The following is a 26,701-nucleotide window of genomic DNA, read 5'->3' on the forward strand; positions in this document are numbered from 1 at the left end:
AAGCATATGCCCAGTCTAGATGAAATTAGATTTTAGGGGACAAATATATAATTATGAGCAACATTATGCTGATAACAAGTTGTAAGGTTTTCTCTCTCAGAGACACATCACATATAGGGTAACTAAAGGGATAAAATGATAAATAACTGCCAACAAAAAGTACTAAATATAATGCAATAGGATTTGGAATACTATGAAGTACCGAGCCAAGTTTCTTTTAAATTACAGAGGACAGAACTTCTGTGACATATACCTCCACTTAAAGAATGACGTATTTTCTTCTCTCCAAATACATAATATATTTTCAGACCGTATTTAATACCAAACTAATTATGTCACATTTTAATCAAACTTGCTCTCTCATTATGATGAAGACATTCCATTTTAGAAAATAAACACAAGCATGTGCCAAACAGAGTCAGTAAATATTGTGCTGCCTGACGATCAAAGTGATGTCACTGATTCATAATGTTTCCCTGTGGCTTTCTCCAGACACCTGTACCAACCTCACCTTGCAGCAACTGCATGCACACTCAATTGGCTATGCAAATTTAAATTCACCTATCAATCCTTCAGGGCCCCTCCTTTCTGTCCAGTTACACAGTTATTCTGAACATATCCTCACAAGATACGCAACAGATGATCCAATGTTTACCTAGTTTTTGTGAAAGTACTGACTCAGTTCGAGAAAAAAAAAGTTCCGCGCAAGGCTATTCTCTCTTATTTGGATGTTTGACTTAAAACAGAAACATCCAACTTTAACTTACTTGCACATTTGCACAACATGAATAAAAACAATTCAACAACTGTGCATGATAGAACCGAGAATTATCACTTAAAAAAAAAACCCGAATAAACTGAGAAATGTACTTCTGTAACGACTCAGTTTGCAATATGGGAAAGAATCTAGAACTGCAAATACATATTTTCCCATATAAATGCCAGGTGTTAGAATATCTTTAGTAGCTAGTTGCTTGTGAGAATGTCAATTTCCCAGACATTGCTCTAATGCAATTCAACAGAAAAGCTGTGTGCAATAGTAATAATTGATATAATTAATGAAAACCACCAATTTGATGGCTGGTAGACAAAAATGCTGGAGAAACTCAGCAGGTGATGCTGCATTTATGCAGCAAAGGAAATAGGTGAAGTTTCGGGTCAAGACCCTTCTTCAGACTGATGTGGGGGGGGGGGGGGGTGGGAAGAAGAAAGGAAGAGGCGGAGATAGTGGGCTGTAGGAGAGCTGGGAAGGGGAGGGGAAAGAGGGAGAAAACAGGGACTACCTGAAATGGGAGAAGTCAATGTGTAAACTACCCAAGCAAAATATGAGGTGCTGCTCCTCCAATTTACAGTGGGCCTCACTCTGGCCATGAAGGTCGGATTCGGAATGGGAGGGGGAGTTGAAGTGCTGAGCCACCGGGAGATAAGGTTGGTTATTGCGAACCGAACTGAGGTGTTGGGCGATGGCGATCGCTTCACCAGCATAACGCAACACCAAACTAAACTCAAATATTTCAAATGCAGCTAATGCAACCTAAAGCAAACACATAGTCAGGTACTATCAGGTTCAAGTTGTGTGGCCACTGAATGCAGCTTTGGATAGCACCATAAAATAAATCCACATTTCTAGACATGACTTCGGCTTTACTTTGAAAGCTGTCTGGTGGTAACCGTGTCCCTCCAAAATCTTCATGTTAATAAACCAATAAGCAATCTATTTGATGTCGTAACAGTTCTAACACACACCAGATATTTTCTTAGCTGGCTTATAATATATGTACTGCAGTGCATTTCCAGCAGTGTGATTCAATAACAAATAAATCTGCCAAATTCACAAATCAAAAGAGTTCAAGTGTGCCTGTGAGTCTAATATCAATGGTAGGAATTTATTGGAAAGTTATTGGGGGGGGGGGGGGGGGGGGGGGCTTTCTGGAGCACTCGTATGGGTGTTGTGGGCTGAAGGGACTGGTTTCCAGAGGGCTAGTAAGGACATTGTGGGCCGAATAGATTCTTGTGCTTTCAGCTCAGTCACTCAAGCCTGGTGGGCTGGCAGTTGAGTCATGGAAACATAGAAAATAGGTGCAGGAGGAGGCTATTCGGCCCTTCTAGCCAGCACTGCCATTCATTGTGAGCATGACTGATCGTCCCCAATCAATAACCCGTGCCTGCCTTCTCCCCATATCCCTTGATTCCACTAGCCCCTAGAGCTCTATCTAACTCTCTTAAGTCCATCCAGTGATTTGGCCTCCACTGCCCTCTGTGGCAGGGAATTCCACAAATTCAGAACTCTCTGGGTGAAAAAGTTTTTTCTCACCTCAGTCTTAAATGGCCTCCCCTTTATTCTAAGACTTTGGCCTCTGGTTCTGGACTCGCCCAACATTGGGAACAATTTTCCTGCAACAAGCTTGTCCAGTCCTTTTATAATTTTATATCTTTCTATAAGATCCCCCCTCATTCTTCTAAGCTCCAGTGAATACAAGCCTAGTCTTTTCAATCTTTCCTCATATGACAGTCCTGCCATTCCAGGGATCAATCTCGTGAACCTACGCTGCACTGCCTCAATCACAAGGATGTCCTTCCTCAAATTAGGAGACCAAAACTGTACACAATACTCCAGATGTGGTCTTACCAGAGCCCTATACAACTGCAGAAGAACCTCTACTCCTATACTGAAATCCTCTTGTTATGAAAGCCAACATTCCATTAGCTTTCTTCACTGCCTGCTGTACCTGCACGCCAACTTGCGGTGACCGGTGTACAAGGACACCCAGGTCTCGCTGCACCTCCCCCTTACCTAACCTAACCCCATTGAGATAATAATCTGCCCACTTGTTTTTGCCACCAAAGTGGATAATCTCACAATGATCTATATTATACTGCATCTGCCACGCATCTGCCCACACATTCAACCTGTCCAGGTCACCCTGCAACTTCCTAACATCCTCTTCACAGTTCACACTGCCACCCAGCTTTGTGTCATCCGCAAACTTGCTAGTGTTGCTCCTAATTCCCTCTTCCAAATCATTAATTAATATGGTAAACAGTTGCGGCCCCAACACCGAGCCTTGCGGCACTCCACTTGCCACTGCCTGCCATTCTGAAAAGGACCCATTCACTCCTATTTTTTTATTTCTATCTGCCAATCTTCCGGGTTCTATAATCCCTCCCCACTCCCACTTCATGGCGTGATTGACAGGAGGGAGAATCGCAACATTTTTGCACATTAATAAGTCTTTTATTTTTCATCGATGTGAAAAATCCTTTGGCCCTGATAAGCGGAGGATGACTCCAAGTAAGATGGCCAAAAATCACAGCAGTGAGTGGTCGCGTTTTTTCTAAAATCAATATACAGCGTAAACAGGAAGTGGTCAAGATTAGAGTTTTAATTATATAGATAACTACACTAAGTGGGACCCATTGGGTCCCATGTTCACACAGGAGGGCTGGTCCCCCAACGCAATATTCCACCTCTCCACCAATTCCAAGATTGCTGGCCAGTGTGTGTGTGGGGGTGGGGGGGCTTTCTGGAGCGCAAGCATGGATGTTGTGGGCCGAAGGGACTGGTTTCCAGAGGGCTAGTATGGACATTGTGGGCCAAATGGATTCTTGGGCTTTCAACTCAGTCACTCAAGCCGGGTGTGCTGGCAGTTGACTCACTCACGGCTGGTGGGCTGGCAGTTGACTCACGGCTATTCCTTGAAATTCCATTTCAAGCAGGGTGCAAGGCCACCAAATTCAAATGCAGTTTCATACCATTTCAAGCAGGGTGCAAGACCAATTTTCTATCCACGTCAACACCCTACCCCCAATACCATGTGCTCTAATTTTAGTCGCCAGTCTCCCGTGCGGGACCTTATCAAAGGCTTTCTGAATGTCTAGATACACTACATCCACTGGCTCCCCTTCATCCATTTTACTTGTCACATCCTCAAAAAATTCCAGAAGATTAGTCAAGCATGATTTTCCTTTCATAAATCCATGGTGACTTGGACTAATCCTTTTACTGCTATCCAAATGCCCCATGGCTATTCCTTGAAATTCCATTTAAAGCAGGGTGCAAGGCCACCAAATTCAAATGCAGTTTCATACCATTTCAAGCAAGGTGCAAGGCCACTAAATTCGAATGCAGTTTCATACCATTTCAAGCAGCGTGCAAGGCCACCAAATTCAAATGCAGTTTCATACCACTTCAAGCAGGGTGCAAGGCCACCAAATTCAAATGCAGCTTCATACCATTTGAAGCCACGTAGACACTTCGGGTTTTATAGTCCCTCCCCCCTCTCACTAGAAGGGACGTGGCCTTCATGGCGTGATTGACAGGAGAGAGAATCTCAACATTTTTTAAACATTAAAAAGTATTTTATTTTTAATCGATGTGAAAAATCCTCTGGCCCTGATGAGCGGAGGGGGACTCCGAGTAAGATGGCCAAAAATCACAGTCGTAAGTGGTAGCGTTTTTTCTAAAATCAATATACAGCGAAAACAGGAAGTGGTCAAGATTAGACTTTTAATTATATAGATATAAAAGGTATGCAAGAGGTACATAAAATATGTGGGGCATCGACAAGGTAAATGGTCACAGTATTTTTCAGGGTAGGGGAGTATTAGAAAGGCGCTATATAAATCCTATCCATTATTATTATTATTAAAACAAAAGCACAGAAGTTTAAGATGAGAGAGAAAGATTTAAAGGGATCTAAGGTGCAACTTCTTCACACAGGGCTATATGGACTGAGCTGCCAGACTAAGCTGTAGAGGCAGGTACAACTACAATGTTTAAAATGCTGTAAGCTGTAGAGGCAGGTACAACTACAATGTTTCAAATGCATTTTGACTACACGGATAGAAAAGGTTTATAAGGATGTTGGCCAAACACATCGAAATGGGACTTGCTCAGGTAGACAACTTGGCTGGCATGGACAAGTTGGGTCGCAAGGCCTGTCTCCATGCTATATAACTAAATGTCCAAAGATTCCTGAAGGTGGCAGCACAGGTAGATGAGGTGATGAAGGCAGCATATGGGATACTTGTTTTCAATAGCGAGTGCATGGAATGTAGGAGCAGAGAGGTTATAGTAGAACTTTATGAAACATTGATTCGGCAACAGCCAGAGTAATGAGTGCAGGTGTTGCCAGCACACTACAGGAAGTATGCGATGCCCTGGCTAAGGTGCACGGAAGATTCACAACAGTTTTTCAATTATAAGGAGAGAAGGTATAGGTTGGGTATGAGCAGAGGAAGCTGGGAGAGGGGAGTGAAATCTGATCGAGGTATACAAAATTATGAGTGCCATAGTGTAAATAGTAAGAGCATTTTCCTCACAGTATTTGTATCTAAAACTAGAGGGCATGGATTTAGAGTAAAATGTAAAATGTTTAGAGGGGATCTGAGAAAGTAAAGGATCACAAATACGTATATTTCTTTGCTCACTGAAAATTGTTCAAAACTTTTTTAAAAATAACTTACATCTGTCAGAATGCATCAAAATCAAACAGAAAAACAAATTTCATTTTCAAATGCAGATTTTGATAGCTGATAAAATTCCATGAAGTCCACTTAACTGTATTGTCCAGTCAATATAGAAAACTCTAATTTAAATACCCAGTCACATTTACAGACACTTTCTTTCAATACAGTTGTCACCTAAATCATTATGCATAACATTTTTTACTGATCACTTTCACAATGAGCATCTAGGTATGAATTTATCTTGCCACACTGCAATTATGAAATCAATTTCTAACAATGAAGTAAAATACATATTTGACCACAGTATACCTCACCACTAAAATCTCTCCTGCCTGCAAAACAATGCAGCAGAGTAAATTGAGAAAAACATTGTTTCCAGCTTCAATCAATTCTAAGTGGTAGATAATAATAAAGTAGAAAAATAGATTTTTTTAAATTCTCCACTAGTGGTGCCTTTCACCTTGAATAAAAAGTGACTGCAATTGCTTATATGCACAACTTTATCTGCAATCCATGAAGTAACCTATGCGCTACCGGTAGCTTTCATTAAAGAAAAAATCTTTGTAGTGCTGTAAGATTAAACAGATTTGATATGTGTAGGATTAAGCCATCTCAGTTGTGGAAGACAGGTGCTGATGAAGACAAAATAAAATACAATTTATCTAATATGACCTTCTTTGACATGCATCTCTTGAGAATCAAGACAGATTATTCCTAAATCAAAACATGCAGTCTAAACTCATGCACTGCTTATAATGAATACCATACTCAACTTGACACGTTTTTTTTACAAGATCCTACTGTTTATTAAACTCACCAGTAAGTGTAATTAAAATTCTGACAGGTGACAAACCAAGCAAAATGCTGACCACTTGTGAGATTATTAACCCAATGTGGTACAGACCAAACCTTATTGATAATCATAAAATGCAATGATCCAGCACAGGGGATCATTGAGCCAGGTATACCTGCGCTCTATTCATAAAGGGAACGGAGAGTGACAATCCATTATTTTTTCTATGTGGATAACTTAAATTTAGAGATGAAAAGTAAAACAAATATAACATTTGAAAATCAACACAAAATATTATGCATGATCTTCCACAATACTTTCAAAATGCTTTTATTACTGCTTGAAGGAAAGTAAACTATTTTTCCCATTTTTCTGAAGAGATCCACTTGTTCTGTAGATTTCTATTTCAGTCATTATTGCTTGTGGAACAGAATTGGAGATCAATAATAAGATTTTGAAAACAAATTATGAAGAACATTTCAAGGTCTATACAATACCACAGAATTACATGATTGGACTGGCGAGGATGAAGAGGAGGTTCCAGGCTCTTGCCTGGGATGGAGCGTTGCAAACATAAGGAGCGACTGGATGGGCTTGGTTTGTTTCCTTTGGAGTGAAGGAAACCCAGGGCAGAACAGATATTTAGGTTAGATATAGATATATATGTACAAAGTTTAGGGAGGATATCAGGAGAATCACATTACAGAGATGTAATGCTGAGGCTCTATAAGGTGCTGGTCAGACCACGTTTGGAATACTGTGAGCAACTTTGAGTCCCATATCTGAGGAAGGATGCGCTGGCCCCAGAGAGGGTCCAGAGGAGGTTTACAAGAATGATTCCAGGAATGAGTGGGTTAGTATATGATGAGCGTTTGATGGCACTGGGCTCCCACTCGCTGGAGTTTAGAAGATTACAATACAATGAACTTTATTTTTCCGTGAGGAACTTTGGTTTCTGCAGCCATACAACAAAAAGAAAAAAATTTACAAGACACACAACCAAACTCAATTCATACAGGCATCGTTTACAGTGAATCTCCTCCTCACTGTGATGGAAGGCAAAGTCTTGTCTCTCCCCTGCTCTCCATCCTCTCCTGATGTTAAAGCCCCCGGCGTCGATGGTAAGTCCCGCGGCCGTTAAGGCTGCGCTGGCGATGTCAGGCCCTGCTCCGGGTCGCCCTCAACCCCGCAACTCGGGCGGGAGAAGTGGCCGCCGCTGGAGCTCCGAAAAGCAGCCTCCCACCAGGGACCCGCGAGCTCCCGATGTCACCGGCCACAGGCCTGCAGCTGGAGCCTTCGAAGCTCCGAAGTCCAGCCACAGCCCTGCGCCACCACATCTTCCCACACTCCGAGGCCGGCCTGCCCCACGACGGTAAGTCCGCAGGCTCCGCGACTGGAGCTCCCAGGTCGTTCCGGCTGGAGGCCGCTCCACGGTTCTAGACCCCAACGACAATGGAGACCCGACAAGGAAAAGGTCGAGTCTCCCGTGCAGAGAAGAGATTTAAACATTTCCCCCGCCCCCCCCACATATACACAGTTAAAAACAATATTTAAAAAAACCACAGCAAACTACATTGAACGAGACAAAAAAATATTTTTTAAAAGGACAGACGGACTGCAGGGGCCGCTGCCATTACAGCGCCGCCCTCGAAACCTTTGGTTGAGGGGGGATCTCATTGAAACTTACAGAATAATGAAAAGCATTAGATAGATTGGTGTGGAAAGGATGTTTCCACTGGTGGGATAGTCTAGGACCAGTCATAGCCTCAGAATTAAAGGGTGCTCTTTTAGAAAGGGGGTGAGAAGGAATTTATTTAGGCAGAAGGTAGTTAATCTGTGGAACTCATTGCCACAGGGGGCTGTGGAGGCCATCGGTGGATATTTTTAAGGCAGAAATAAACAATTTTTTGATTAGAACGGGTGTGAAGGGTTGAATTGAATCCTTTTATTTGTCATTCAGACCTTTCGGTCTGAACGAAATGTTGTTGCCTGCAGCCATACATGTAATAATAACAACACACAATAAACACAAATTAACATCCACCACAGTGAGTTCACCAAGCACCTCCTCACTGTGATGGAGGCAAAAGTCTTAGAGTTACTGTCTCTTCCCTCCTCTTCTCCCTCTGCGCTGAGGCGATACCCCACCGGGCGATGGTAAGTCAGTCCCGCGGTTCAACCACCCGGGGGTGGTCGAAGCTGCCGCCCTCCAGTCCAGCGGACGCAGCTGTTGCCACCGGAGCTCCGGAAAACAGGCACCAGCCTGTGACCTGCGAGCTCCCGACGATGTCGTCCACTGGCCCGCGGCCGAGCCCCGGATTCAGGTCGCTGCCACCAGAACGCCGCCTCAGCCACTGGAGCACCGTCTCCACCCCGCACCGGGCCGCCCACACGGCAGCGTCTCAGCCCCGCACCGGGCTGCCCCCATGGGAGCACCTTCCAGCCGGGAGCCGGTCCGCCCACACCGGAGCACCTTCCAGCCAGGACCCAGGCCGCCCTCACGGGAGCGCCTTCCAGCCGGTAGCCGCGCCGCCCGCCCGGGAGTGTCTCAGCCCCTGCGCCGTCCGCCCTCGCCGGAGCGCCGAGTCGTGCCGCTGCCCGAATGTCGCCGCAGCTTGAAGACGGTCAGCCTTGCTCCGGATCCCCGAGGTTGGTCGCAGGTTGGAGGCCGCCAGCTCCGCCATTAGGCCTCAGCACAGGCGGGGGAAGAGAAGGGGGATACGACAAAAAAGTCGCATTCCCCCGAAGGGAGAGACAGAAAGCCCTGTTTCACCCCACCCCCACACATAACACCACCTAATAACCAAAAATTTAACTGAACTAGACAAAAAAAACAACATAAAAAAGTAAAAACAGACAGACTGCAGGCGAGCCGCAGCCGTTTCACAGCGCCGCCACTTCCAGGAAGAAGGCAGGAAAATGGTTCGTAGGCAGAGATCTGTCATAATTGCAGGGCAGAGTGGATTCGATGGGCCGAATGGCCTAATTCTACTATAACGTGAACTATCAGAGAGAGCTACATATCATGTGCTAGAAAATAGGATTGGAACAGATGGGTACCCGATGGTCAGAATGGATATATTGAGCCAAAAGTTCTGTTGCAGTGCTGTAGCACACTAATTTAACTTATTGATACAGTGAGATTTAATCTGGCAATGCACAGTTACCAGCAGCTGATTACAAATACCATTTATATTCATTGCTATTGTAAGTATACGGCTGGAGTTGAAAGTAAAATGGTTACACAAAGAATATCCTAAAATATAATTAAGGTATTTAATAAAAGCCTTTAAACAGGTTTCAATATAAGTGATGGTAATTAGCAGACATGCGAAATGTTTATACATCTAACAGACTTCTTTCTGCTCGGTAAGTTTTACATTTATTATATACTCAGCTCGTCATTTTATTATCAACCTACAATGTAAGCACAATCATTAATCTCCAGTGTGAATGTCCACATGCATAAAATGGCAGACCAACCATGTTAATTGAAAAAGTGACTAAGATAATGACCTCCCCAAAACATAAAAATTATAGTACATTTATCGGAGACGATTATAGATACCATGCTCTGTTCACAAAAGTGCCACCTTAAAAATTCAGACTAAAGTTAATCAGCTACTCAAAATTCATTTTCATAGTTTTTTAATGATATTTGATTAATACAAAAGATTGATCACTGCCAGATAAGTATTGCGACTCACATTTGACATGCAATTTTGCAAGCTCCTGATTATACAACTTGGAATGCCCTACTAACAATGCCAACACAATGGATTTTGCTGATAAATTCTGGCGAGTTTGCACAGAATCACCAGCTAATCTGATAATGAACGTTAAAAGTTCAAATGTATTAACAGATTTAGAATTGCATCCCCAAGATCCATTTTCTCCCATTACCTTATGATTCGCTTGTTTCTAACACCAAAACCTCAAACTTCTCCCAAACTCACAATCCATGTCCTTCCTCCAGATTCACACCCCACTCCCCAACAGTAACCCCTCCTCAGAAATAGTGTTGAACATTATCTGGCATAAATGGAAATACACAGTGATCTCCTTGCATACATGTTTAATACAACATAGGACATAGAAGAAAAATCCAAGGCCGTACTTCTGGTGAAATTAGTTCTCGATCATGTTGAGTGATTTGTTTTTTGATTAAATTCCATCACATAGTTTGTTGCAGAGCACAACTTTTTAAATCAGCATGTCATGTATTGTGTTCCAAGCAGCTCTGCCTAACACATCTATTAAAGTAGTAAATACCATAACTGTTGTCCATTTTTACGATTAATACTTTATGATAGGCTTTGAAAATAATTTACCTTATTGCCGTCACTCATTATCCAACCAACATTTCTGACACCACAGGCAACCCGATTACTGGATACTTCCAGGCAGGTCACAGTATTTCCATAGATGGAGTGAAGTACTTTTGGCTCTGTTTCAGGTTTGAGTAAATAAACTGTATCCTCAGCTGCTGCCAGCAATGTTTCATTTCCATCTATATTCAGACCGTTGGGAACAAACTGAAGTGAGCCAACCTGCAAAATAATGAGAACAAATAGGTTCAAGGAATTTTATGGATTACACATCACACACGCAAACAAAGTATCAATTAAATATGTTTGATATCAACAACTAGAGAGCAGTCCTGAGCTACCATCTATCCCATTGGAGACCCTTGGACTATATCTTGCACTATACATGATTCCCTTTATCCTGTATCTGAACACCGTGGATGGTTTCATTGTAAACATGTATAGTCGTTCCGCTGACTGGATAGCATGCAACAAAAAGCTTTTCACTGTACCTTGGTACACGTGACAATAAACTAAAATAAACTACACTATTCCTTTTCATGCAGTTCATTCTCAATGACTCTTAGTTTAGTTTAGTTTAGTTTAGAGATACAGCGTGGAAACAGGCCCTTCGGCCCACCAAGTTCACACCGACCAGCAATCCCCGCACATCCTACAACACTATCCTACACACACAAGGGACAAATTTACATTTTTACCAAGCCAATTAACCTACAAACCTGTACGTATTTGGAGTGTGGGAGTAAACCGAAGATCTCGGAGAAAACCCACGGAGGTCATGGGGAGAACGTACAAATTCTATACAGACAACACCCGTGGTCCGGATCGAACCCCAGGTCTCTGGCACTGAAAGGCAGTATCTCTACCGCTATGCCACCATGCCGCCCTCAGTCACCTGCCAGTATATTGGAATTACAACTTGGGTGGTTTTATTTCTACTCCACTCACCTGTATCCTGCTCTAGGCAGGCAGGTCGCTGGCATTAGAGCTGCTTATCTGCAATCACAACTAACCTGACCGATACAATAAACCCAAGAAAGCTAGACAAAAAATGTTATTCAGTCAACAATCATTACCTACTCGTTATTTGTGGGGGGAAAAGGCATCAGAGATGCATATAGTAGGTATGTTGCAAAGCCTACCTGAAGCGTCGCTGAAAATCTGTCGCTGCAGGTGTGCGCGATTTTGGCGCCGTTTAGAGGGGGGCGGGTTTAAAACGCGATTTTCTCTAGGCTGTTCAAATCGAAGATGTTCAGCCTAGTTAATTATTAACGAAAAATCGCTGGAAGACCCCGTCGCAAAAGCTATTATTAGTTTTAAAGGCCTCGTATAATAGTTATAGTAGTTTAAAAATCAATCTCTAAACCCGCGACCACCAGCAACCGCAGGGTCTCATAGAGCAAATAATTGAAGGTATGCTGCTTATTTTTACATTAAAAAGGACTTCTTAAGATCCCTTTATACAAAGTTTAATATTGCGAGTAGCTTATTTTGGACCCATTATATCCCGCAGTATTTTTCTGGGCATTTGAGGCACAAATCTACCGCAATGTGAACGTTCCAAACCAGCTCGTTCACAGGATCGCACTAGAAAGCTGATTTAAATGGACTTTAATTTACAGCAATTGAACACTAAATTTCTTCCATTTGGCTTATAAATTAATGTAAATGAGATTTAAAAATCATGTTTTATTGTGAATTATTTGTGAATATTATTTGGACACTTAGGCTATTTAAAAATGTTAATCATTTATTAAGAAATGGATAGATGTTTAGATCTAGTAATTGGTTTGAAATTAGCTACACTTGGGTAACTAACTAATTATATGCTTTAATTTCAGGTCATCCAAGTAAGATTATTTTATATTTGTTTCAGAATGGTTCAATCTACGATAACTGAAAATTTCATTCAGTTCTCTTAATTTTTAAGAAGGTTATGGGCTTTTGACTGCACACGATCACAGCTTTTTTGTTATGTCCATAGAAAATCAATAGGGAACAAGATGCTAATTTCCGAGTATGAAAATGGCCATAACTTTTTAAATACTTGAGATATGAAAGTGAATTAGGTGTCAAATTAAACTTCTTTTTATGCTTTATCTGATGGGATAAATTACAGACTTGATTTTTTAAATCTCAAAATTTTGTAACATTGCTACATATAGCCATCTCCAGTTATCCTATACACAAACTCCAGTAAAATCAGCATTGCACAGTTGCTATATATAAACAATTGACAGTTAACTAAACTAAGTGCCATCAAACACAAATATATTTAAAGCAATTATATAAAATCTGGCTAGATTTTATATAGAAATATTATAGAAATCCATCAAAAAAAAAATGTTGATGGATTTCTGACAGGTTCAATGGCTGTAGTTTTAAATAGTGCAAGGGAGGGCATTGAGCCAACAGACCAGCAATTCAAGCAACAGCAAATATTGCAAGCTAAAACAGCAAAGAATGGGAGCGATGCAACAAACTAAATTCACCTTATTAATCTGTGACCATGCAAATTTCCATGATCATTTGGAGGTAATTTTAATATGATGGTTCATTAAAGCTTCCATAGTGCAACTTCTGCTTTCTTTTAAATTGATTGAATATTTATTGTATTTCTTATCTAAAAACTTTTTTTTTTAAATTGTTATAAATGAGTCAATTAACTCAAAATTATTTTAATTTGGCAATAAAAATGATATACTTCTTGGTTAAAAAAAAATGTCATGGCAAGTAGTGAATCATGATTCAATGGCTTAAGATATAATGAACTCCTGTGATTAAGTAGAAAGTGCTGATTAAGTTAAATAATTAAATGAAAACTCGACTGCTGGGATTTCATTCATTTTAAAATACTATTGTGCAAGTACACTGGTCCTCATATTAATACATATTTCCACAAACTATTTTCTCTGAAAATATATCAGCTGTTCAATTTTGCATTTCAGTTAAAAGTTTGCTAAAAATTAAAATGTCTAAAATTGTGCAATTTTATTATACATTGCTTTTAACCAGTTTTCTCCCTTCAACTTCAAAATATATTTTAGACACATGTACGCTCTACATCTTGGTTCAGAGGCCAGTTCTACACCATATTATTGTTCAGTGTACAACAGGATACAGTGTACAAAGCAACTGGTCGTGGCATCATGTTCGGCACAGACATTGTGGCCATAGGGCCAGTTCTTGTGCTGTAATGTTCTATGTTCTATGTTAGCAGTTTTAAAAGCAGACTAATTTTCTTAAGAAATAAAGCACGCACTCTTAAGCAAACTGGCTTTGAGACCATCCTTTGAACGATTCAAAATATTTCATTGGGAGAGAACTTCATTTAAAATATAACTGTTGTAATGTGGACACAAAATTATTCAGAGTAAAATACAACAGCGCAAAATATCCACAATGTTCATGAACCCCCACCCCAGTGAATACAATCAATACATTACATACAATCTAAAAATAAGTATACAAAATTAAAGAGCAACAAAAAGGCACAGCAGGAATTAAATGCCAGGAAGATTGTCTCATTTTAGCTCAAACCAAATCATTGGTCTCATTACTTTTTGGTAGATTTTAATGGATAAATTACAAGAGGAACAACATTAGCTAGCATGGAGACACACAAACTACAGATGATGGAGTTTTGAGCAAAACCCAAAAGTGCTGGAGGAACTCGGTATATCAGGCATCATCTGCGGAGGGAATGGACAGATGATTGGTGAGAACAGAGGAGGGGAGTTAGGCTGGCAGATGGGTGGAGTAAAGGGCCTGTCCCAATTGGCCGTCATTTACGCGACAGGCCGGTAGGGACTGACGCGCGATGGTCGCGCGCGTCATCATGCGTCCGCACAGCCGCCTGGAGCACGTGACGTCATTTGAAGATAGACACAAAATGCAGGAGTAACTCAGCGGGACCGGCAGCATTCCTGGAGAGAAGGAATGGCTGACGTTTCGGGTCGAGACTCTTCTTCAGTGCGAAGAAGGATCTCGACCCGAAACGTCACCCATTTCTTCTCTCCAGAGATGCTGCCGGTCCCGCTGAGCTACTCCAGCATTTTGTGTCTGTCTCCAATCGTCTTGGCCCCGCTCTGGGTGTAGGAAAGGGGGCGGGTCCGGATCCGCAACGGCCGTGAGCCCCAGGCTGAGCTCGGCGATCGTTTGCCTGTTTCTGCTGCTGTTGGACTTGGGCCTGTCCCACTTTGGCCGCCAGTTACGCGACAGGCCGGTGGCGCACGAAGATTTCATGCAGGACGAAGTCCACACTCCTCCACAGCACTCCATGCGCCCGTCCCACGCTACTCACGCGCTGTCCACACGCTAGCAGGTCGCGTAAATGGCGCGCGAATGACAGCCAAGTGGGACAGGCCCTTAAGTGACAAAGGCTATGGGAGAAAAGGAGAAAAAGGACATCAGACAAGGAGAGGAGAGGAGTGAAATGTAAAGTCAGAGGGAGGGTTATAGTTGGAAGAGGGCATAGGGGACCAAATGGGATAAAAGAGAAATGACGGACTCAAGGATGGGAGATGAGTGTATAAGGAGGGGAATGAAGCAGGGTGACAGCAGGGTGGATATGGTGGTGGAAATGGATGAACATTGAGGTGGGGGCCACAGGGGGTAGTGGGTTTTGCTTGAAATTGGAGGATTCAATGTTCATTCCATTGGGTTATGAGTAGAGCCAGGATGTTTAGACTCTAAAAAAACTCTGAAATAGGCAGGCAAACAGGCATAATAAAATTACTAAAAAGGCAAGAAAAAGGCATTTATTGACAAAAAAGGTATAAAAAGGCATGTAATTCCACTATTAAAATATGGTTAAAAATGATAATATAATGGTATTCTACATTAAATGACCAAAGTTGCCTGGTTGCACATAATTCCTCGCATTTCTATCAAATTATCTAGTGTCAAACTATGCTGTGTGTCAGACAGAACATGCTTCAGTTGTGAGAAACATCTTTCTACCTCAGCTGAGGTCACTGGTGCATACCAGAAACAAGCTACCAACTCTATATTCATGTCGATATCTTGTGCATTACAACTACCTTTGAGAACTTTAGCTATGTTTTGTATTTCTTCAAGATCTTTGTTAGCTAAATTCACTTTCTCACATTTTCCTTGTATGTCTTTACCTACATCGCCATGAATTTTACGGATATCGTTAGTTACTTTGTTGAAAACCTGCACGTTATTTACTAACGTTTTGCTACGTTTCTCAAGGGAAATGACAGTTTGTGGGAAGTTTGCAAAATTGGAAGCTCCTGGTGGAGGGACATTTTCTGCAGGATTTCACTGACGATCCTGACTGCATCAGATTCTTCTTCTTCAAAACAGTTGACGATTTATTTTATCATTTCAAAATTTACAGCATAGTAGAGTACAGCAGGGAGCCATGTACCCCACCTAGTCAAAACGGGCTGAGGAAGTAGCGGAATCTCGGGTGCCATTTCCTTGAACAACTGCACACGTGACGGTGCTTTGAGGACCGTCACGTGATGCTGCTTTGACATTGGAAACTAGGCGATCGACATTTGGAAACAAGCTACGTATGTGCTTGACAATTTTATGAAGTCCTTGAGCTAAGCATGTCAAATGCAACATTTTGGGGAATAAAACTTAGAGCACGAGCAGCTTTTTTCATGTACGGAGCAGCATCAGTCACAAACAGAAGAACATTCTCGTGTTATGTACCTTCTGGCCAAAGTACAGCAAGTGAAGATGTAAACAACTGAGCAATAGTTCAGCTGTTTGACTTCTCCAATACTTCTGATGTCAACAAATACTCCTTTGATGGTTGACCTGCCTCCAGTGTACTGATGACCATATTAGCAACATATCCCCCCACAGCATCGGTTGTCTCGTCTACTGAGATCCATATTTTGTTGCATGCAACTTCATCTCTAATTTTCTGTACAACAATATTGAAGTTGCTGTCAACATATTTTTTCCGCAATAATGACTCACTTCGATATGTTCCTTTGTGTATTTCTCTAAAAAAAACACTGAGAGATTCGTTTTCCAATTTCCACAGTGGAATTCCAGCATCAATGAATGCCTTGCACAGATCACTCAAACTCAGATTTGCGTCTGGAGCCAGCAGTAAATGTAGTGAGGAGACAAGCTTGGGTATTTGGCTTGGGTAGTCTACACCCCAGCGGTATCAACATTGACTTCTCTAATTTTAGATAATCCTTGTCTTCTCCCTCCTCCCCCTCACCCTCCCCAGCTCTCCTTCTAGTCTTACTGTCTCCGCCTCTACCTTTATTTTTCCCACCCCGCCCCCCCCCCACATCAGCCTAAAGAAGGGTCTTGACCCGAAACGTCACCTATTCCTTCTCTCCATAGATTCTGCCTCACCCGCCGAGTTTCTCCAGCATGTCTACCGTTGATTTTTCCAGCATCTGCAGTTCTTTCTTAAACAGATCTTGGAGAAGGCTGAACCAGCGGGCAGCGGCACGAACAAATGAACGATGGTGGCGCCCCCGGTTTTGCCCCGGTGGTGGAAATGTTCTTGTAAATTACACTATGTTAACACGTTAATAATAACATTAATATTAACATGCTAACATGGAAAACGTCATTGTAATCATGGTACAATTAGAGAAAATAGCACAACCTTTTAGCAAAATGGCAAAAAAAGGCAAATTTAGGCACTCGATCGTGAAAAAGGCGTTATCGATGAAATCATCAAAAAAAGGCATGAAAAGCACTTGAGGCATTTATGGCAAAATCCTGGCTCTAGTTATGAGCTACCAGATGGAATATGCGGTGTTGTTCCTATAGTTTGCGTGTGACCTCACTCTGTCAATGGAGGCGGCCATGGAGATAAAGATCGCTATGAGAATGGGTTTAAAATCATTCGTAACCTTGGCTGATAGAGTCCAAGTATTTGGTGAAATGGTTGTCTAGTCTACGCTTGGTCTCCCTGATTTAAAGGCGGACACATTGGGAGCGTCAAATACAGTAGACGAGGTTTGTCAGCTGGAAGGATCACCTGGGGTCCCTGGGCAGAAGTGCGGAAATATAGAAGCATAGAAAAATAGGTGCAGGAGTAGGCCATTCGGCCCTTCAAGTCAGCACCACCATTCAACTCCTTGCTTCACTCATCCCTTCCCACCCAACCCAGGTGATGTAACACCTGTCCCTGGGAAGGGATGAGTGAAGCAAGGAGTTACGGAGGAAGTGGTCTCTGCAGGAACTGGAAAGCGTGGGGATGGGAAGATATGACTGGTGTTGGGGTCATATTGAAGGTGACAGAAATGCCATAAGACATCCTCTGATGTCCTAGAGTGGAAAATCTTATCTCAATAACAGATGCGGTAGAGAAGGAGAAATTGAGATTGGCTAACATATTTTGTTAACAGAGTATGTGTGAACTCGTAAACTAGGGACCACATGATAGGGATATATTAGGAAGCACTGGACTGCTCCACAATTACATATGTATTTTTGTTTTGCTCTGTAAGTATACTTATTTGTTGATCAAACAAATGTCAAATAAATAATTTACTATAGTGAGCCAGATAGGATATTAACCATTTCTTTAAAAAGGAAGAAAAAGTGAATACATCAAGCTCTTATATCAGGTCTTCTCTTGGTTCTTTTCCTTTTTACACTTGGCAATACTGAATTGGCATTTCACCAACCTTGTTGTCAGTGAAGTTCACTTCATGGTTTCGCAATATAGTATGCAAAAAAAATATGGCTGCAAAGTAACATAGCTGTTACATTTTATATGTATGCTGACATAGGTCAACAGAACCATCATTTGATACCATTATAATGCATGATTGTTTAAATTCAATGTCCTCAAAACATGATTAACACCAAAAACTACGTTTCTGCATCTTGACTGATTTAAAGTCTGAACTTGGGAGAAAATCTGGGCTTTGTTATTTTATTGATATTTTTCAGATTTGGGCATTGCTGGCATTTATTCCCCTCCCCACACTACTCGAGAGGAGGCGGTGAAAGACCTTCCATGCTGTAGGGAGTCGCAGAATTTGAAACATAGATAATAGGTGCAGGAGTAGGCCATTCGGCCCTTCGAGCCTGCACTGCCATTCAATATGATCATGGCTGATCATCCAACTCAGTATCCTGTACCTGCCTTCTCCCCATACCCCCTGATCCCTTTAGCCACAAGGGCCACATCTAACTCCCTCTTAAATATAGCCAATGAACTGGCCTCAACTACCTACTGTGGCAGAGAATTCCACAGATTCACCACTCTCTGTGTAAAAAATGATTTTCTCACCTCGGTCCTAAAAGACTTCCCTCTTATCCATAAACTGTGACCCCTAGTTCTGGACTTCCCCAACATCGGGAATAATCTTCCTGCATCTAGCCTGTCCAACCCCTTAAGAATTTTGTAAGTTTCTATAAGATCCCCCTCAATCTTCTAAATTCTAGCGTGTACAAGCCAGTGTTCGTGTAAATGACAGCAATATATATCACAGCGCGGATGGTATGCAAGTTGGAGGAGAATGTGCAAGTGGTGATATTCCCATGCTCCTGAAGCCATCAAGATTCTTCAAAGGAAGATGTGCTGTCAAGAGCTGCATGTGTGAGTAAATGTGTGTACGCTTTGCAGCAGCAGTGTGCTAATGGTGGAAGAAATGAAAGATTAAGAAAGTAATGGTCAAGTAGACTGCTTTGTCCTGGATGGTGTCAACCTTCTTGAGTGTAGTTGGAGCTGCACTCATACAGTGGACTTTAAGTAAGTAAGCCATTAACACCACATCAGCAATTGCTGTGTGTGGCATCAATACCTGTAATACTGAAATGAATAACAATCTCGGGTAACTCCCTTTCCAAGCAAAAAGGAAGTTAATATATTAGTTAGAAGACGATCACCCCAGCCCAAGGACCTCATTGCAGGAATTTCCCAGAGAATTGCCCTTAATCTAATCCACTAAATTTACTGTAAAATCAAAAGTCGGGATGTTAACCAATGGCAGCACAGTGCTGAATTTCAGCAATTTCTACATCCAGGAAGCAATTTCTACATCCAGGAAGACTTGGTGAAGGTTTGACTTTGGATAGTAAGTCTCCAGCAATTTCCATGAAGAGATAATCTAGCCATCTATTCAAAGCCCAACTCCAAAGCCTTTCTAACATCTACCTAGGGTCAAGTCAGCAATGTGATTGAATACTCTCCTCATGCCTGGAGGGTTGCTTTTCCAACAGCACAGTGCGAAAAAAATCAGTTAACTTGACAGGAACCCCTCCTTAATCTTAAGCATGCCCTCGACCAAGTTTGCACTGTGTCTGCTATATGTCTGCAAGAAGCAGAAGTGCAGGCTGTCAGGGACATTTAGATAGTGCCTTTCAAATCACAACTCCACCACTTACAAGGGCAGTGGGTGGGTTTCAACATACAATATTAGACAGCAGTAACCCAGATTATTTAAGAGTGGACAAGTGCTATTCTGCCAGTCATGCTTATATCCAAAGAAAATATTTTTAAAAATCATATAACAGTGAAAGTATATAAATCATTTAAAATAAAGATAAATCATTGTTTGAGAAAGTAATACAAATATTTAAAAGGCACGCAAAATAAATACAATCAATTCTGTGTCACTTATAGAAAAGAAACAGTAGGTCAAAAACAACTAGAAATACCATTCTGGAATTTGTATGACCACGGAGGAATTAGGAAGAATATTAATATATTTCTGAAAATACACAATTGATAGTTGGATGCAAACATGCTTGCCAGATCAAATGACCTTTGGTCATAACATTAGTCACCACATTTGAAAAGCATTTAATTGCCAAAGGGTTTTTGAAACCTTTCAACAGAATAAGGTATTCTATAATTTTAAGTGCTATTGCCGTAGTCAGATTGACCTTTCTCTTTAAAAAAGTTTGGTTAATGTTTGTTCTTTCTTTGAATTGCTCATTCCATAAAACATTATCAATCCAATGGATGCTGACAAACCTCTTGATTCTCTAATAATAAATGGATTCATGTAAAGCTTTCAGCAACGACTAGAAAACCGATGTGTACACGTGAGAAATAATGGAATCATAAACCCACCAGTTTCTGAAGTTCAAATTGGCATGCTGTTTGCCAATATCCTCTCTGGTCGCTGGATTCTAATCTTACTTGATAACATGAGGAAGTTGCTACTGCAGCGCTATCTATAGCCACAGCTATAGCCTGAATGTCCTGGTTGTGCTGATAATGATGTATTGGTTCTCGCCCAAGAACTGTGCTCCATACATCAACAGCACCTGCAAGTGAACATAAGAGAAAATTGATAACATGTTTGTACAACGATGACTTTTGAACATAAATGTTAGTACTTTCATTTTTAAAAGTCTTTCACAATTATATTTAATGCTTTTTAACCTCAGCGCATTCTGTCACTCATCAATTGATTTTAATTTTGAAAATGTGTACCATTACTCATATCACTGGGGAAATTTCATAGATCAAACTTCACAACGCAGGAAATTGAGCAGCACACATTAATCTAACTCTGACGTGGCTTGGACATCATGTTTAATATCAGACAGGTGACGAAATAGTAATGGGGAACTCAATAGCTTTCAATCCTTTTATTTGATTATTTGTATTATTGGCATGGATAGCTACATATAGTTTGCAGCATGCAAATGACACAAAAATAGGAAGGTTTGTAACCAGTGGCAATGGAAATTTGAGAGATTAAACACATGGAAAAATGTGGCAAATGGACTTTAATGTGGCAAATGTGAGACAATCCATGTTAATTTAAACTCTAAAACAGAGCACATTATGAAAATCTAGCAGAGTACATCTGAAGGGCCTTGTGTTGGCTATTCATGGAATATTTAAATAGAGTCATACAGTGTGGAAACAATGTCACAGCTACGCTAGGCTCACTTGCCTGCGCTTGGTCCATATCCCTCCAAACCTATCCTATCCATGTACTTGTCTAACAGTCTCTTAAACAATGGGATAGTCCCCAGCCTCAACTACCTCCTCTGGCAGCTTGTTCCATACACCCACCACCCTTTCTGTGAAAAAGTAACCCCTCAGATTCCTATTAAATCTTTTCCCCTTCACCTTGAACCTATGATCTCTGGTCCTCGATTCCCTTACTCTGGGCAAGAGACTCTGTGCATCTACCCGATCTATTCCTCTCGTGATTTTGTACACTTTTGTACACAAAATTTCGAAGGTACAGAAAATTATTGAGAAAGATAACAGACATCAGTCTAATATTTAAGTAAAGCATTGACAGAACATCACACTATTGGAGATGCCATTTTGCATATGAGATGTTAAACCAAAGTGCTCTGAGTATCTTATAGAAATCTCTGCACCATTTGAGAACAACAAGAGTTATTCACCCATACAGTTTACAAATTAGACCTTTCATGATGGATGTTAAGTATTTCTATATATAAAAAAAGACAGATTTGGAACATGGAAATTGAAGTTACATTCATTACTAATCTTAAATTCTTCTGTACAGGATTCATGATTGCTCCCCACCTTTCTCCATGGTGTTGATGACCATGCCACCACATTTCAAGGGGAAGTGCTTAGATTCTCTTGTTAGTGATGACCACTGTTCAGCATTTTGTGGCTTGATTGCTTGCCACATCTACCAAACACAAGCATCGTGATAAAACAATCTGCTTTAGTTTATCCAGCTGTATTTGTGGAGACAGAAGGATAGTCAACGTTTCAGATTGAGATCTTGTAGCAGCACTGAAACGTTGACCATAGCTTTGCTTCCACAGATGTTGCTCGACATGCTCAGTTCCTCCAGCAGTTTGTTTATGCTGAAGATTCCAACATCTGCTGTCTCTGTGTCCCCATGAACACTTTCAAGTCTTGTCATATGCAGGCAGTTTTTTAGTGTCTACTACCATTCATAATGCATGTGGCACAACTGCGGAGCTGTATCATTAACAGTGAAGAATCGGCAATATTTTTTCAAGTCAACTTGATGTGTGGCTTGGAGGGCAAATTCCAGGTCTGGGATTCCCATGCTTTTGCTGATATTGTCCTTCTGGCTAGTAGAGGTCGGGGATTTGGAATGTGCTGTCTAAGGAGTCTTGGTGAGTTTCTGCAGTACGCCCTATAAATCATACAAACTGCTGCTACTGTTTGTTGGTGGTGGAGTGAGCGAATGGTTATATGATTGAGTGAATAAAATTAATGATTCTGCCAGTATGACCATGTCAGGTGTTATACATGTATACCCAGATGATTGTCAGTTGGACAATCTATACATTAGTCATCTGCGCAACAAGACTCCAGGTTGATGGTGGATTCTAACAGCACTTTTGTCACAAAGCTTTACAGATCATTTCCGAACAAAGTTAAGAATTAGTCACATTACTGTGAATTATGAGTAACATTTCAGCAGCAGCAGGCAAGGAAAGCAGATTTCCTTCCCTTAAAAATATTGCTGAATCGAGTGGATATGTATCATTAATGAAATCTGATCACCACTACTTATCTATATTACTAAAAGTCTGATATTGACCGCTTTTGGCCCACTGTGCTGCGATTTCCGAGAGAACGCCACCACCTACAGCCCCCCTCCGCCTTCCGGGACCAGAGGATTTTTCCCATCGATGAAAAATCAGAGAGATAGTAATGTTTTTTTTTTAATTGCCATTCTCTCTGCTGCCCCTGCTGGAGGGAGGGGGAGGGACTATAAAACCAGCAAGTGCTGTGCCTCACTCAGTCTCTGCAAGAAGGAGGAAGCCATCTCTCTGAGCTCTGAATAACACTGAACACATGTCTACTCAACTGTGAGTGCCCTTAATGTGGTTTGAAAATGAATATATGGGTGGTTTGAAGTAAAAAGGCCTGCCTGCAAATGGTTGTTTGGGGGGGTTTGGGTTGAAGTAAAAAGGCACTGCCTGCAAATGGTTGTTTGGGGGGTTTGGGTTGAAGTGAAAAGGCACTGCCTGCAAATGGTTGTTTGGGGGGTTTGGGTTGAAGTGAAAAGGCACTGCCTGCAAATGGTTGTTTGTCTAAACTTGACAACTTCCCGGAAGTGTGGGTGTGGCTCAGTCTCTGCATGATGGGGGAGGGAGAGGTCACGACTGAGCTGTGAATCCACTGAACACACTGAATGTCTACTGTGTGGTTTTATGGTGGTTTTTATGGCAGACCCTGCTTGAAATAGTATGAAACTGCATTTGAATGTGGTGGCCTTGCACAAAATGGTATGAAAATGCATTTGAATGTGGTGTCGTTGCACTCTGCATGAAATGGTATGAAACTGCATTTGAATTTGGTGGCCTTGCACCATCCTTGAAATGGTATGAAACTGCACTTGAATTTGGTGGCCTTGCACCCTGCTTGAAGTGGTAGGTAACTGAACCTGAATTTGGTAGCCTTGCACCCTGCTTGAAGTGGTATGAAATTGCACTTGAATTTTATGGCCTGCTTGAAATGGAATTTCAAGGAATAGTCAACTGCCAGCCCACCAGCCGTGAGTGAGCTGCCAGCACATCAGGCTTGAGGGACTGAGCTGCCACCCCAAGAATCCATTTGGCCCACAATGTCCATACTAGCCCTCTGGAGACCAGTAGTCACTGCAGCCAATAACACCCATACCAGTGCTCCAGAACCCCCCCCCCCTCCCCCCACTCGCCACCAATATTGGAATTGGTGGAAAGGTGGAATATTGCGTCGGGGGACCAGCCCTCCCGTGTGAACATGGGACCCAATGGGTCCCACTTAGTCTAGTATTAGCTATTTAGACAATAGACAATTTTAAATAAATTAATCAACCAATTTAAAATTCTCAGCTGCTTTGGAGGGATTTTAACAATATTTTATGTCCTAAATCTAGATCACTGGATATATAATCAATGGACAATAGGTGCAGGAGTAGGCCATTCAGCCCTTCGAGCCAGCCCTTCAATATGATAATGGCTGATCATCCCCAATCAGTACCCCGTTCCTGCCTTCTCCCCATATCCCCTGACTCTGCTATTTTTAAGAGCCCTATCTAGCTCTCTCTTGAAAGCATCCAGAGAACCTGCCTCCACTGCCCTCTGAGGCAGAGAATTCCACAGACTCACCACTCCCTGTGAGAAAAAGTGTTTCCTCGTCTCCATTCTAAATGGCTTACTCCTTATTCTTAAACTGTGGCCCCTGGTTCTGGGCTCCCCCAACATCGGGAACATGTTTCCTGCCTCTAGCGTGTCCGAACCCTTCATAATCTTATATGTTTCAATGAGATGCCCTCTCATCCTTCTAAACTCCAGAGTGTACAAGCCCACAAGCTGCTGCATTCTCTCAGCATATGACAGCCCCGCAATCCCGGGAATTAACCTTGTTACAGCTACGCTGCACTCCCTCAATAGCACTCCCTCCCTCACTCGTACTGTATTTTTTATTTGCTTCTATAATATGCATTTTCAATAACTCAGTTCTCACTATGTGATAATAAATGATGATATGAGACTTTTAAAAATAGGAAGGAATGGGTAATAATAATAATAATAATAAATTTTATTTAATGGGCGCCTTTCAGACATCTCAAGGACACCTTACATAGTAATCGGAATAACATATAATCGGAATATAACAAGTAATAAAGACATCACAGAGACACAAATTAAAAACAGAATTCAATCCAAAAACAGAAAATCAAAAACACAGTGTGAAGAGAGATACATCACGTTAAAAATTGGTGTTATATCTAGACCCAAACAGATCTTAAACAATTACAGATAATTTATATTGACTAATTCTCAATATTTTTATGCCCATAGTTGGCACTTCCTATACGGGATATGTCATAACAAATGGAATTGCCCACAATGAGACTTGGATTTGAACATCTTTTATGCCTCCGCAAACAGCCTATCCTTTCTAAGACATTTATTTTTAAGGGCGGCATATTGACGCAGCGGTAGAACGACTGCCTTATTGCGCCAGAGACCGAGGTTCAATCCTGACTACGGGTGCTTGTCTGTACAGAGTTTGTACGTTCTCCCCGTGACCTGTGTGGGTTTTCTCCGAGATGTTCGGTTTCCTTTCACACTACAAAGACATACAGGTTTGTAGGTTAATTGGCTTGGTATAACATGTAAAATTTTCCCTATTGTGTGAAGGATAATTTTAATGCGTGGGGATCGCTGGTTAGTGCGGACTCGGTGGACCAAAGAGCCCGGATCCATGCCGTGTCTCTGAGCTATAGTAAAAAAAACTAAACATGAATATTAGGCTGACTGCCTTGTCGGCAGTGACACTGGGGTGCATTTCCCCAGGCGGGGTAGCAGAGTAATAGGTGGAAAATCAATCACAAGCATGGAGAAGTCAAAGGAAACCTTCGGTTCATTACACTTACCGAATTCACATTCTGATTCTTTCTACCAATTTATGAGGAAAGCCTGGACAACATGAGATTGATGGTTCCAATTATCCAATTATTATTTTAGTAGTACAGATAAATGTTATAAACTGTATATCAGAAAACAGTAAGGAATCTTGTGTATTAGTAGTTATTGTTAGCTTATCAAGAGGCAGGAAACTGATACTTCGGATGAGGTATGCTAATCACTTTCAAATCACTTTTGAAGAACAGTTACAGATGTCGGCATACTATTAGTAACCTCACTAAATTCTCGACTACATTGACCACTAAATAGGAGAAGATCTCCACACAATGCAATGTGCTCCTGTTGTAATCTGCACCATTTCAGTAGTGCAATGACATCATTCCAAGAGCAGTGAAAAGGCATTTTCTGGACAGCTCAGTTACTGTCTTGTTTTACCAGTTCAACAAACCCTCTTTACAAAATGCACACTTGGATAAACTCAGAGCTTCAATCACAGTCTTTCAAATATCCAAGGGGAATCCATTTGTAGCACGCAGTAATTCTTTGAAATACATTAGATTATACCTACAATTTTACTCTTCTATATTGATCCCCTCACTAAAATCCTTAGAAATTACAAGCAATCTGATCAAAAATGACAGTGCGAGTACTATGACAAACCAGGCTTTCGTTTCAAAATTGTCTAAAGACATCATGCTTCAGAGCCAACAAGCTGCACCGCTATCTGTTTCATAATCTTTCTTAGACTGCAGTGATGTTTTATGTTACTGTTGGGTATTATCAATAAATTCCAGATTAG

At 41.5% G+C, this 26,701-nt stretch overlaps 1 protein-coding gene across 1 annotated transcript in view; it reads right to left on the bottom strand.

Moving 5' to 3' along the window:
* The window catches only part of fbxw8 (F-box and WD repeat domain containing 8), a 182,592-nt gene that overhangs the window by 64,563 nt on the left and 91,328 nt on the right, over positions 1 to 26,701 (bottom strand). Inside the window, exons 6-7 of the mRNA XM_033043117.1 lie at positions 20,633 to 20,829; positions 10,594 to 10,812 (exon numbers count right to left, since the gene is read on the bottom strand). Of these exons, the coding sequence (XP_032899008.1) occupies positions 10,594 to 10,812; positions 20,633 to 20,829 (416 nt within the window). The remainder of the gene's footprint in view (positions 1 to 10,593; positions 10,813 to 20,632; positions 20,830 to 26,701) is intronic.

The sequence above is a fragment of the Amblyraja radiata genome, chromosome 25, assembly GCF_010909765.2.
Source record: "Amblyraja radiata isolate CabotCenter1 chromosome 25, sAmbRad1.1.pri, whole genome shotgun sequence".
NCBI lineage: Eukaryota > Metazoa > Chordata > Chondrichthyes > Rajiformes > Rajidae > Amblyraja > Amblyraja radiata.